Genomic DNA, 14,107 nt, shown 5'->3' with positions numbered 1-14,107 from the left:
GGGAAAAAAATGGACAGGCTGGAATGCCTCCCAATTGTTGGTAGTCCTCCATCAATGGCAAGAACAGAGGGCCAAGAATGGAGATGTTTTTCTATTGTGACTCTCATATATCTACACTATCGATTCATTTAATAAGATGACAGGTTTTTTTTTTCCATTTTGGCAACTTGAGTGCACTTCAATTCCCAGAATTTTTCAGCCAATCTGGCTGGGGAGTTTTGGGAGCTGAAGTCCATTCATCTAAAAATGTTTGAAAAACACTGCTGTAGGGTGAAGAAGATATCAAATTGAATGAGGCTTATCATTATCCAAGTTAAAAAGAATCTTCAAAGTAGCAATTCTATAATGCTGTGGGACCCATAATAGAGTAACAAGAGTTGGAAGGGATCTTGGAGATCATCTAGTCCAACCCTCTGCTCAAGCAGGAAACTAAATTTCAGATAAATGGTGTCGAGTCTCTTCTTACAAACCTCCAGTAACTGGAGGCAAGTCATTCCACTGCTTGTTCTCTTAGGAAATTATTCTTTAGTTCTAGGTTGGTTCTCTCCTTGCTTAGTTTCCATCCATGGCTTCTGCCTTCAGGTGCCTTGGAGAATAGCTTGACTCCTTCTTTTGTGGCAATCCCTTAAATATTGGAATGCTGCTATCATGTCTCCCCTAGTCCTTCTTTTCAATAAACTAGACATACTCAATTCCAGCAACTGTTCTTTATATTTTTAGCCTCCAGTCCCATTTATGTTGTTTTAATATTTATTTAAGATTTATGAATATTTTTTTATAATTATTGTTTTATTTTTTATAAATCATGTAGCTGCATGATGGTCTTAGAATATAGCAAATACATATATAAATGAGCTGTCTACAAGTTCTGTAAGCTTGGTATTTCAAAAATAAACTGAAAAGTTAGATGAAAAGACTACTTTTATTGAAGTTTTAAACAGCTAAGCCAAAAATAAATCAGCTCAGCTAATAACAATCCAATATTGGAGGATCATAGAAATCTGCAGCTATCAAACTGGTGTAAAAATCCATTTTTTGAAGTGCCCCTTAAGTCAGAAAAAAAGCCTATTTCTGTTGTAGCTATTCAGCCTCCTGGTATCCAAAATGTACCTCCCCCCCCCCCATGATAGAAATAATATTGACACATTCCATTGCAACATTGCTGCTTTATTTTGTACACATACATTGATTTGCATATTTCAAAAAATAATAAAAACATTGTAGTTGCGGGTAATTGAGACAAGAAGGAAGCTTATATTTCTGCCTACGCTGCATGATGTTATAAGTATTTTTATTTTTAAAACGCAAAATAGAATGGCAAATGCAGTAGAAATACATACAAATAAATTCTATTGCTGACTTAATGGAAAAAGACTGGTGTTTCCTGAAATATGAAGTTGAAAAGCAATATTATCGAATACCAAGTGCTTGGAACTTAAAAAAATAATAATAATACTCGATTAGCAACCATAAAGAAGCCAAAAGTTATGTATTTAATACTTTGCAAAGCATGTATTTTTCTACTATGCTTTTTTTATTTAAAAAACAGAGGATGTCTTACAGACACTTAAAAAAAATGTTATTTTTCTTTTTAAAAATTCAAAATGTAAAGAAAAACAATTGCGCTATCTTTCTGTAAAACACTCTATTTGCTAAGAAACTTGAAGGCAAGTATTTTTAACTCTTACTTAAATGTTGCTCCATTGCAATTGTTATCTTTCAGCCTGGTGCAATCACAAATAAGTGGCTTTCCATTTCCCCAAATCAAAGTATTTCTTGTAACCTCCCCAATGTATTTTGTTGACTTTTGGGGAAAAAATTTAAAAAAGAGAACTGCCCTTTTTAAGTAAAGTTACTGCAAGCCCCAACAGCTCCTGCATAAATCATTTTGCAGTACGTGGTTGGATTTCTAGTGCAGATTTACAGGCAGACATGAATCCATTACTATACAGTTAATTTCTCCCCGAGCAACCATGGAGAATAAACACTCCATGGTAGTGCAAAGCAAACCACCCACCTAGTGCTGTGCAATCCCCATTCATCCCAATGGAAAATGCAAGCAGCCAATGGCTCTACTGTAAACATCTAACTTTCCCACCCCACCCCCACAAAATACATATTCATAATGGAGAACAGCAAGTATATTTGGTAAGGGCAAAGGGGTTTCTTTGCATGATGACAAAAAGAGGAACCCAATATTTTTAAGGCACTAAAATGGAGGAACTTTTTTTAAGGCCAAATAAAAAATCAAGAATGCTCTGAATTCTTCTTTTCTGCTAGCTAAGTTTTTGTTTTAGCTGCACAGTTTTCCTCTGAATCTGATTGGCTGATGGTGGCTGTCGGCATGTGTTTCTGAAGTTAGTGGTCTGGATAGAGGGTAGCCAGGGTGAGAAAGACAAAGAATAGGAAACCTAACTGCAAGCTAGCAATAGCATTTAGACTTATATACCGCTTAACAGTGCTTTACAGCCCTCTCTAAGCGGTTTAGAGTCAGCATTTGCCCCCAACAATCTGGGTCCTCATTTTACCCACCTCGGAAGGATGGAAGGCTGAGTCTACCTTGAGCCTGGTGAGATTTGAACTGCCAAACTGCAGCTGGTGATCAGCAGAGGTAGCTTGCAGTACTGCACTCTAACCACTGCGCCACCTCGGTTCATAAGTAATTTAAGGAAAATGTTAGGAAATTGATTTTTATGAGAATACAGGTACTCCTCGATATACGACTACAATCGAGCCCAAAATTTCTGTTGGTACAAGAGAGATTTCTTAAGTGAGCTGGGCCACAGTCTACACTTTTCTTTCCACCGTTGTTAAGTGAATGACTGCAGTGTTAATAACATGTTTGTTAAGGGAACCCGGCTTCCCCCTTGACTTTGCTCGTTAGAAGGTATCAAAAGGTGATCACCTCATCCCACAACACTGCAGCGGTCATAAATGTGAGTCAGTTGCCAAGCATCTGAATTCTGATCACATGTTCATGGGGATTCTGCAATGGTTGTTAAGGAGGGGGAAATGGTTGTTAAGTCACTTTTTCCAGGGCTGTTATAACTTTGAACGGTCACTAAATGAACTGTTGTAAGTCGAGGACAACCTGCATTCTGAAGTCTCCCCATCAAGGATAGTATATACCCTCTCTCTCTGCTTCCCCCCCCCCACGACTGGCACCTGCAATTCTAAACACCACCACTTTTAATAGCTCTAAGCCTCCTCATTCCTCGGAATATGACAAACTATACTGGCAAAGATACATGCATGGAAACAGCCAAAGATGTTTGGGCAGAAGCATTTGTGAGCCATCCCAAGCTCTGCATACAACAAATTACCATTTGGCTATTATGTGCAATAAGCTCAGGATGGAGAGAGGAAAAGAATTGTTGTGTGGCAAGCACAGAGCATAAATCTAGGCTAAGAACAAGGTAACTGAGAAGGCAGGAGAGAAAGAGGATGAATTAGTCCGAGACTGCAGGCAGAGGACAGAGACAGAAGAAAGGAAAAAATCAGAGCGAAAGAGAGAAAAGCATGACCCCTTCTTCTCTTTCCACTTCCCTTCTTTTGGACACCACTGCCTTGATTCTCCTTACTGCCAGCCACGGTCTACCCCTGGATGAATATCAGCCGTGCAGAATACACCAGATCTGCCAGGTACATCAGCAGATTGATAGCAGTTAGAACTGCTACGGCAACATTCTTGTCCCATGTACAGAAGCTGTTATTACCACAGTTTCGAGATGGAGACCCCCCATGTTTTCGGTCAAACTTGTAGAGGGGCCAAATAATTGTGGCGGTGGCATACATGAGCACAGCCAATAAAGTGTAGCCGCTGAGGAATTTGTTGAATGGACACGGCAACCAGCCAGTGCATTCGCCAATGCAGAGGATGATCACCACAAGGGAGAGGATGAAGCAGATGCAGTAGACTGCCATACACCACTTAAGAGCGTCTGGGTGGTCATAAGTAGGTGGGTCGCTTATGAAGACAAAGATGATGCAGGCAGTAAAAGTCTCCACCACCTTCAGCAGCCCTGGGACTGTTGCCATGTAGCCAGTCACTTCTCCTGGCTTAGCTTTGGTTAAGCTGACCTCAGTGAGGTAAGACAGGCAGGCTAGGCAAGAAAACACAGTGGCAGCAATGCGGTATCCCCGCTCTTCATTATAAAGACGCTGATTCGAAATGAACATGACCGGGTAAATGATGGAAGCCGAGAGGCACATTAGGGTGGCATACATGGCGAACGTGATGGGGAAGTTCTTCCAAGAGACCGGCATGCGATGCTGAAGGCCAGCAAACTCGACCACCAAGATGACGATGGTGATGGCAAAGCAGACGCACCAGGAGAACATGCACCAGTCCCCATTGCGCCCGCTCCAGGCGTTCCGGTTGGCCACCAAGCTGAAGGCCACACAGGTGAAAAGGGCTTCCAGGAGGCGAACGATTCCCAAGGGAGAGGTCAGGGCACTGGTGTTGCCCACCGATTTTGAGCGGGTTACTGGCATGGTGCAAAGATCTAGGGAGAAGAAAGACACACGATGCAAAACTTTTATCACATGAAAATATACAGTTTAGGATACATTTCCTAAATTTAGGGCTAAGGAATATAGAAACAGGGGGCAGATGGAGAAGACCAGGCTGAGCCCATGGGAGGGGTCAAATGCGTCATAAGTCTTGAGTCCTTGCATGCCCACACGAGATCAAAGTCCAGCCCAGCCTATCGTGAATGCCTCCCTTATCACCCACTCATTTCCCTTAACTGCCAGTGGGTCAGATTCCTGTAGAGAGCTTAAATCTTGCAATAGATCTTTATACTCATTTGTACTGCCTGACTCTCCTGGTTTCCCCCAGCCTTCTGCAGCCCTGCAGCTTCTAGGTAGGTTGGATTTCCTGTCTTATCATCCCCAACCAGAATTCCATTCTTCTTTTCCTAGTAATAATCCAAATTAACTGCAGGACTACAAGTGGAGGAAGACTAATTTAAGTGCCATTGTCTTCTGAACCTGCCTGAATATTGTAGAAGTCGGACCAGGGATGGGAGAGATTTATCACTCCACGTATTGTCGGACAAGATCCGACAGCAGTCTCAGTTGGGATGGATGGATTATATAGTCCTCAACCTACGACCATAATTGAGCCCAGGATTATGATCACATTGTGCCAGCTGTTAAGTGGGTCAGCATGTGACCACACCCAATCTTATAGACCAGTTTTGCAGCGATCATTAAGGGAACGCCATTGTTGTTAGGCAAATCCATTGTCCACAATGGATGTTTTTTTTTTTGCCGAAACCAGAAGTAACAACCACTTTCTGGCAAAAAAACATCTAAATCCTGGTCACATGACTATGGGATGCTGCAAACACAACCAAAATGTGATCATGTGACAGGCGGAGGCCATCAAAACTTTGAATCAGGGTCATAAGTAGCCCTGAGAAGTCCATTGTATCTTCAAATAGTTGGTAAGTGAACGGTCACAAGTTGAGAACTATCTACATATAAATTCTAGTCCCATGTCTGGAGAATTACAGAATCATAAGGCTGGAAGGGGCCTTCAAGCTTTTCTAATCTAAACCCCTACCCATAGCACACCATATTTTATCCCAGAAAAATGGCTGTCCAATTTTACCTTGAAGACTTCCAACAATGGACCATCTACAATTCCAGGAGGCAAGCTATTCTATTGATTGATTGTTGGCACTACCAGGAAATTTCTCCTTAATTTCAGATAGGATCTCCCTAACGAGCTTCTACCCACTGCTTCTTGTCCGGCCCTCAGGTGATTTGGAGAATAAGTTCATGTGACTGCCCCTCAGGTATCGGAAGACAGCTATCATGTTACCCTCTAAACTTTCTTTTTCTTAATTGGACACACCTAGTTTCCTTAACCTTTCCTCACACAGCTTAGCCTCCAGAGCTGAGATGGGCAACTTTGGCAACTTTAGGACTTGTGGATTTCAACTCCCAGAATTCCTTAGTCAGCCATTAAAATACACAGATCATAAAGTTGCCACATTGGCCCACCCCTGCGTCAAAGACTCCAAAAGCTCACAAACCAGATGTCTACAGGTAATCTATCAATATTTGCATATGGGCAACATGGACGATAGCATAACCCACGATAGCAACTGTTGGACATCAAAATCTACAAGGGGAAAAAAAGAAGGTAGTAAACATAGCTAAACATAGACAATTTAATTTTTATCAGTCTATTTTGAGGTTTATAATTCATTTATGTTACTTATTTATGTGTGCTATTCCTATGAGATTGGATTCATAACTACAATTCTCCAGATAACACGTAGCTCTTATTATCTTGATTTACAGTACTTTTTTTTTCATATTTGGCACAGCTAACTCAATAAATGTAGGTAAACGTTCTCAACAACAAAAGGTTCTCAATAGAAGATAGAATTGTCCCAATATTTTATTGAGGTAACTAAAGTAAAACTTGTAACTCCTTTGATAAACTTCAGTTAATTTAAACATTGCTCCAGCCTGACAGATGACACTTGGACGAAAATGGATTAAGCTCACCTCTGTAGAAAAATGGAATTTCCTCAAGATAAGGGAAATCTTTAATGTCAATGCTTCACTTTGATGCCAGACAATTTCATCTCATGAAAATGCACACTGCATCTAGGAAAAGCTCTGGATATCTAAGATCACCCACCGCAAAGGGCTCCTCCTCGGGGCTCACACATCCATAGGGCAAGGGCATCTTATTTTACACATCTAATAGCCTTCCCATCAACTTCACACCAGAGCCCCTTGTCACTGTATATCCTATCACACTCAGCTTTCTGTGGCCAAGAATGGCCGAATATTCGTTTTGCTGTCTGACTTTTGGAAGAAAATCCTACCTCTATTTCGAGAAAATGTCCTGTGTTTTTTATTGGGTAACCGAGCTTGGAATCAGGCCAAGAAAATTCTTCTAATGGGTTTAAAATAGGTACAAACCAGTAATGACGTCCAAAGTAAAACTGTTTCCTTTTGTAAATGGAGATAAATCTTCCTGGTTTACACAGCACGTATTATGAACTGGCTATGAATAATGGAAACTGAAGTCCGAAAGATCCAGAGGTTGGAAAAGGCTGGGTATTGTCCACCCAAAGCTAATACTGCGCTTTCCTGTCTGGGTTGTGGCAAAGTAAGACTCAATGGGAGAACGGACAAGAATTTCTGGGGGCTAAAAAGTTAGCCCCATCTGTCTGTGTCGCACAATTACATTACAGACAACAGCAATTGCCGCTGTTGTTTTTTTAGCCAAAACGCTTACTTCCTGAAATTGAGAAGGGCAAGACAAGCATAAAGAGCTGAGAAGGGGTGGAGACTTGAGCACGGGAGGGGTAGGAGGAAAATCATGTTATCCATGTAAGGGCAGGAGAAAATTCCTTTTTGTCCAATGTTGGACATTTGGTTTTAATCAAGCTCTCCTGAGCTGAGGGCGGGAGCGGGAGTGCGGTGGGGGCGGGTGGAAGGGGGAGTCAGAGAAATCCCAGGCGTTAAGCCAGCTTCACTGTCTCCTTTCTGAGCCATCTCCCAAAAATGCAGCCCACCCTTCCTTTTTCCCTCCTGCAAATCCAGAAGGAAGGATTTCCTTTCCTGTCAGCTCCCAAGTCAGAAATGTCCCCCAGCAGGCTCCTTTCACTCGGCTGCAAGGGAAGCTAGAATCTTTGGTAGGTTAGCTTTGTCTTGCCTTTCAGCCTCTCCCGATGTTTGGAGAAAAGAAAAGGAAAGGGGGGGGGAGGGGAAGAGAGAGAAAGAGAGATGTTTGAAAGTAAATGTAAGCTGCTTCAAGAAAAGGAGAGCAGAAAAACCACTTCAAACCATTTTAAAATGGGTTTTAAAAATTTTAATGGCTTATATTGCCTGTTAGCACTCACTATATGGAAACTGCAACTGTAGAGGATATTTTGCAAGAGGCCCGCAAGATTTAGTTTTCACTAAAGTTGTTGTCCCATGTTACCCAGGCACATACAGCCATGCTGGTTCTTTGGGGCCTACAAGGGGGAAATGGGTGACTGAAACAGCCTATTTTGCAAAGCTTTCCTCCCAGGCTAACCTGCATCTACCGTTTTGCACACAGTCAAATCAAGAGGAAGAAACTGTTAGGACAACGTCATTTTTCATGTAGCAGAAAAACAATTGCCTACACGAATCCTGCTATCTTTTCCCTATCTTTGCACCGAGAAAATGAGCATTTCAGAGAGTAGAATTTATCAATGTTCTTCAATGGGCTGTTTCTAACTATGCCAAGAGCTTTCTAAGATGAGATAACTTCAGGCTTGTAACCTTTGATCTTGCAGCCTGAAATGGAACCATCTTGATAAATAGACTGTTTTCCATTTTGACTATGCTGTGCATTTGAGTCGATTCATAACCTCAATGTTTTTTCCAAGCACACTTACCCCTTACCAAGGGTAAATTTTATATAAATCCCTCTCTCCACTCCTCTTCATGTAAGATGCTTTTAAAATTATTGTTTGTAGCCCACCCTCCTTATGCTGGTGTATGACTATAATAAAGATTTGATTTGATGCTGAAGATAGAACAAAAACAAAATTCTACATGCGATTTTACCGCATTCGTTCTCTCACCCTGCAAAGTACCTTAAAAAATGCACATACATTTGATGAAGGAACCTGCAAAAGTCAAGTTCATCAGTGACTTTAAAGCTGTCTCAGAACATCATAACAGGAGCAGAATTTAAAGGAAAATATAAGCATTATCTAAACAATGGATAAACAACTAATCAAAGAACATTCTCATGTAATCTTATAAACTGGATAAGAGAGAGAAAAGGATAGGCTGAAATGTGCATTTACCAGAAGTAATGCTGAGAGTTACTGAGAAAATACTCAGTCATCGTGCATTGGTGCAAAAAAAGGTTGACGAAGAAGAGGTGGCAACGCCCAGGGTGTAGAACTATTTCTTACACACTGCAGGATACAATTGAAGCTTTGTTTCAAGCACAGAAAAATCGAGAGGCAGGATCTTAGAAGAGCTGGTTCCTCTTCTGTGTTCCCTAAAAAACTCCAGGACCCTGCCCACAAAAGCAGACGACGTGGAAAAGAGCAGAACTCACTGGATAAAATTAGAGTTGAGAAGTAATGCTACGTGTCATGGCAAGGCAATGAGTAAAGGTGATTCAAAGAACAGGTAGCCCTTGACTTACCACCATAATTGAGCCCAGAATTATAGTAGTAAGCCATGGCGTTCATTAGCAGGTTACCATGTGACCACACCCACTTTTACTATCTTTTTTGCAGCAATCCTTAAACAGCCATCGTTAGGCGATGGAATAGTCTGAGTTAAACTCATTATACCCAATAAATGTTGGTTTCCAGCAAAAAACTGCCAAAAATTGCAGAACACAGAAGACATAGATGCCACCAGTTGTCATGTGCCCAAAATATGATCAACTGATTACAAGGTGGGGGTGGAAGGTTGCTGTTTTAACTTTGAAAATGGGTCATAATCTGGGGAGCTCTGTAATAACTTTGAATGATCACACCTAGTTATTTGCGAGATCGCATTCTACCCCATACATCCCTACGACCAACCCGCTCACAGGGAGGGTCTCCTCCGGGTACCCTCCGCTAGACAATGCGGGCGGGCGGTGCCCAGGAGTAGGGCCTTCTCTGTGATGGGCCCAACCCTCTGGAATGAACTCCCGCCTGATATTAGAACTACTGTTGATCTCCGCTCCTTCCGTAAGAAACTCAAGACCCACCTGTTCCGACTAGCCGGCCTGGCCTAATTGTAATCACAAGTACAATCTATTACTGACCTTCCTGGATGGCTTTTTAGTATTGTAAATTTTGGGGTTTTAATTTGGTTTTAGACCGTTTTTAACTAGAAATGAGTTCGGGCATTATACAGACCGTATGTTTATGTTGGTTGTCTAATGTTTTGTTGTTCCTGCTTTGTTGTTTTATATGTACTGTCTGTACACCGCCCCGAGTCCCTGCGGGGAGAGGGGGGCGGTATATAAATTTAATAAAACTCAAACTCAAAAACTAAGTGACCGGTCATAAATCGAGAACTACCTGTATTTAAAAGCTAGGGAATCCTCAAACCTTGCATCTCTCTAGATCAGTGTTTCTCAACCTTATCAACATGAAGATATGTGCTGTAAAATTCTGGGAGTTTGCACATTTTAAAATTGTTTTAGATAATACCAAGGGGTCACTCCTTATTTTATGTGGACTGTTTCTTCGTAGATTAAACTACAGAATATATTTTACAAATAAATACATATTAATAGATTTCAGTTGTAATAGCCAAGAAATAGCCTGATCTAATATTTATTGTCAAAGCCCAGGGGATCTCTTAACCCATCCTTAAAGAAACAGGATTTCTCGGTTTTCAAAGCATAGCATTACATTTTTTTTAAAGGTTATTTTTCTGTACATATGGATGCATGAGGAGAATTAATGTTTTGGAAAATCTGTTGCAAAATCTATTAGTTTTGCACCATGGAACGGAACAGAAATCCATTGTTGCTGCTGCATATTTGTGTCCTCAACTTAAGACCACAACTGGGATCAGAATTTCAGTTGCTAGGCAAGGCAGCTCTTAAGTGAGAGAATTACACCCGATGTTACCTTTTTCGCCATGATTGTTAAATTAATCACTTTGCTTCTCAGAAACCAGCTGGGATGGTCACAAATGGGAATGACATGACTTCGAGACGCTGCAATCGTGGAAAATATATGCCGGTTGCCAAGCTCCCCAATTCAGATCATGTGACTGTGGAGATGCTGCAACAATGCACAGCGATGTTGTAAGTGCAAGAACTACTGTAGTTGTCAGTCTCTTTTTTTAATGTCGTAATTATGAATGGTTGCTAAACAAATGGTGGTAAGTCAAGGACTACCCATAGTGGTTAAGGCACCTGGTTAGAGACTAGGAGACTGTGAGTTTTAGACCCCCCCCCCTTAGGAATGAAAGTTTGCTAGTTGACTTTGGGCCAATCACTCTCTCTCTCTCTCTCTCTCAACCCCACTTACCTCACAAGGTTATGAAGAAAACAAAAGAAGGAAGGGGTATCCTGTATATTAACCATCTTGAGTTATTTTTAAAAATAATAAAGCTAGGACTTTTAAAAAAAAAATTCAAAAAAAAAAAAGCGCACCATCATGATCTAGTGCAAGCTTTTTCAAACTGTTTTCTGCCAGACTCAAATTCTGTGAGAACTTGATGGAGCTCCAGAAGAAATTACAGAGGGAAAAAAGTTCACTCAATCACAATCTATGTCACAAAATCTTTGGCCTCTTGGTTGAAGGGTTCCAGGGAAAAAAAATCTTAACAAACAGGTTCCACAGCCTGGAAATCTTTGAAACTTTCTGCATTAGTGGACAACAGAAAGGTTACCAAACTGGGCTGCAAAATTCTGCAAAACCAATAGATGGCAGCAAAGAAATCTAGAAAATGTAACTATTGGCTGCCATCTAATGGTCCTTTGGATTTGTGTAGCCTAGATCTAACAGCATTAGTCCTATAGTAATCACATTGCAACAAGCAAACAGGGAAGCTATAAATTTCAAAAAGAATCAATTGTTATACAGTTGAAGATGTTACTATATTATAAACAACTAACCACAGCATAGAGCAGGAAGGAAAAATATTTACAGTACAGAGATATGTTTTCTGGAGTCTTGTCATAACACTACCAAAATAGGCTAAGGGTAATTAAGACAAAATATGCATTCTACAAAAATACGATGTTTTTTTAAAAATAAACATAGTGGTTCTTACAATCAAGCATCTAATGAACTGGGAACATTCACAATGAAGTACATGATATAAAATTATGGGTGTCAGTCACGTCACACTTAGATTCCCTTAGCAAAATACCTCTCTTCTCCTTACAGAAAAATGTATTCAACACTACAACATGTCTCTGTGTTGCTGATACAAATATATACTTTTTGACTCCATCATGTCCCATCTACTGCACAATTATCCTCTGCTCTCGATTAAATACTGTCCAGATTGTGCTTTGGATTGTAACATGCATAGCACGCAGACACCATTAGATGCGGCTTCAGTCTTGATGTGAGCCACACCTAGGATCTATTTATTACAACATCCTTGCCTCACCAGACTAGCTTTAGGAAATATTGATCTTTTTGTCCTGAGAAAATATTGCAGTGCAGTATTAATAGACACACCTCCCTTAATCAAAACTTTTGTGAGTCCAATATAGCTGCCAAAATGAACAAACTGCACTCTTTTGGGGGTGGAGGTAAGATGACACACACCTTAAGTTTTTTCAGACAAAGGCCTTTTAAAAGACACCCGTTATTTTCATCTACTGACCGACCACAAGGTTGCATGTTTTTCCTTGCTATTCCTTGGAAATTATACTGCCTTTAAATATGAAGGACCTGTTTAGCTAATGCACTGAACTAAGGTTTTCACTGTCTGCAAAACTGCAAATTATGTAATAAAGCTGTAGTGACACAATTTGAGATTTCAAAATCTTTTTCAGAGTTTGCTGTATGGAGAAGTCAGGCCTGGGATATCTTGAAATCTTCCCTAATTCTCTTTTCTTATAAACCAGGGGTGTCCAAGTTCGAAGACCTGTGGACTTCAACTCCCAGAATTCCCCTGGGATTAAAGTTGGCAAGGTTGGATAACTCTGCTGTAAACTTTGCTGCTCACTTGTTCCATTAAAACAGCCTGTTACGCGCACTTCCCTGCCACAAAAGGCGCACCCGATTGCAAAAGCCACATTGGAAATGGATGCCGCCCTCTCCCCGGTTGTTTGTTTTTGGGTTTTTTTTTTTTTAAGAGTATTACCTTCCTGGTTTTGGCTCCTGTTGCAAAATTAAACCAATTGGTGGTGATGGGCTTCTTTTTTTCAAAAGGGAAAGAAAAGTCCGGGGTGGGGCACCCTAACAAGGCAACCTCCATCAACTCACTAGAGCCCTGCAAAAGGGTCCCCCAACCCACTCAGTCCTGCAAAGAGGTCGCATTGGGGAGGCGGGGCAGCTCAGCAAATGCACCTCATTTCCCAAGAACACTAAGCAATCCCCCATTTCTAGCCTAAATATTCCCCCCCCGCCCAGTTTTGCTTTTAACTCTTTAAATTCCTTTTCCCTGCAGAAAGCAGCCATGCGCGGAGGGCGGCTTTAAACTCTGGACGCCCCTCAATCTTCCCCCCCACCCCAACTTCAAGAGCCCCGCCCCGCGGCTGCCTGAACTCCTCCGAGCGTCTCCCCCAGCCCCGATTTTCTCCCGCAGCTCCTTCTTACGGCACTTCCAAGGCTTGGGGCGGGCGGAGAGTCTGCACCGAGCGAGGCGATCTAGCGAAAGATGCTCCTCGTGGGAACGAGAAGGCGAGAGCTCCTGGGTTGGGCTGGTCGAGACGGGAGGGCAGCTGGGTGTGGCACTAAACGCCGGAGAAGAAGGGAGGCAGCCGCCGGGCAGGAGGAGGGGGTGGGGAAAGGGTGGGCCGTGGGCGGACCAAAAGGAGAGCCGAGGGGGTCGGCAGGAACTCTGTTTGTGGCCGTTGCTGCTGGCGACAAGGAGCAATAACCATGACGCCAGCGGACCCCACCCGAAATGCAGCTCAGTTAGAGCCGAGAGGTTCCCACGTGTCTTTCTCTATAGGCGCTCCAAGGCTTCCCGCCAGTTCGCCGGCTGAACTTGAAAGAAGACGCCCGTCAGTCGCCCCGATGAGCTCTTTGTCTCTCGGAGATGGAAAACCACAGTCCACCAATGTGGATGGCTCGGGGAGAGCCCGCTGTTCACTTGGCTTCATAGTTTTGGATGGGCGGATGGGTGTGTTTGTGCAAAACCCATCGCCGCATCTTGTAGCAGTGCGTTCCGTCGCCGGGCTGGGAGTACAGTTAAACCTCAACTAGTTTGTTTAATGTCCGTTCGAAGTTACAAATGCAGTGAAAAAAACGACTTATGACCCTTTTTCACACTTGCGACCGTTGCAGCATTTCAGGTCAAAATTTGGACACATATTTATGACGGTTACAGTTTCCAGGGGTCATGCGATCCCCTTTTGTGACTTTCTGACAAGCAAAGCCCATGGGGAAGCCAGATTCACTTAACAACCATGTTACAAATTTAGCTTAACAAATGTGGCAAGAAAAGT

At 42.0% G+C, this 14,107-nt stretch overlaps 1 protein-coding gene and 1 long non-coding RNA gene across 5 annotated transcripts in view; one reads left to right on the top strand and one right to left on the bottom strand.

The window, feature by feature from the left end:
* The window catches only part of LOC309381440, a 36,665-nt gene extending 23,885 nt beyond the window's left edge, over positions 1–12,780 (top strand). The window contains exons 1-3 of one of the 2 annotated variants that reach the window (XR_014173555.1): positions 4,514–7,138; positions 10,641–10,777; positions 12,560–12,780. This is a non-coding gene — a long non-coding RNA (uncharacterized lncRNA). Of the gene's footprint in view, positions 1–4,513; positions 7,139–10,640; positions 10,778–12,559 lie in introns of those variants that run through there. The other variant, XR_014173554.1, reaches the window with a different exon arrangement.
* On the bottom strand, positions 1,152–13,440 carry MYADM (myeloid associated differentiation marker). Of its 3 annotated transcripts, XM_081932438.1 has the most exons (3): positions 13,254–13,440; positions 12,799–12,927; positions 1,152–4,505 (listed from the first exon to the last, which is right to left on the bottom strand). In XM_081932438.1, exon 3 carries the CDS (start codon positions 4,492–4,494, stop codon positions 3,595–3,597), a length of 900 nt encoding a protein of 299 aa, XP_081788564.1. In that variant the 5' UTR covers positions 4,495–4,505; positions 12,799–12,927; positions 13,254–13,440; the 3' UTR covers positions 1,152–3,594. The 3 variants fall into 3 exon arrangements, with proteins under 3 accessions (XP_081788564.1, XP_081788562.1, XP_081788563.1); XM_081932436.1 differs by lacking the exon at positions 12,799–12,927 and having other exon boundaries at positions 13,254–13,432; XM_081932437.1 differs by lacking the exons at positions 12,799–12,927; positions 13,254–13,440 and adding an exon at positions 10,599–10,615.
* Positions 13,441–14,107: the final 667 nt, after the last annotated feature.

This window comes from Natrix helvetica (assembly GCF_964273705.1).
Source record: "Natrix helvetica genome assembly, chromosome: Z".
Taxonomy (NCBI): Eukaryota; Metazoa; Chordata; class Lepidosauria; order Squamata; family Natricidae; genus Natrix; species Natrix helvetica.
Note: the sequence above shows the minus strand (reverse complement) of the source record. Positions and strands in the feature narration are given on the sequence as shown.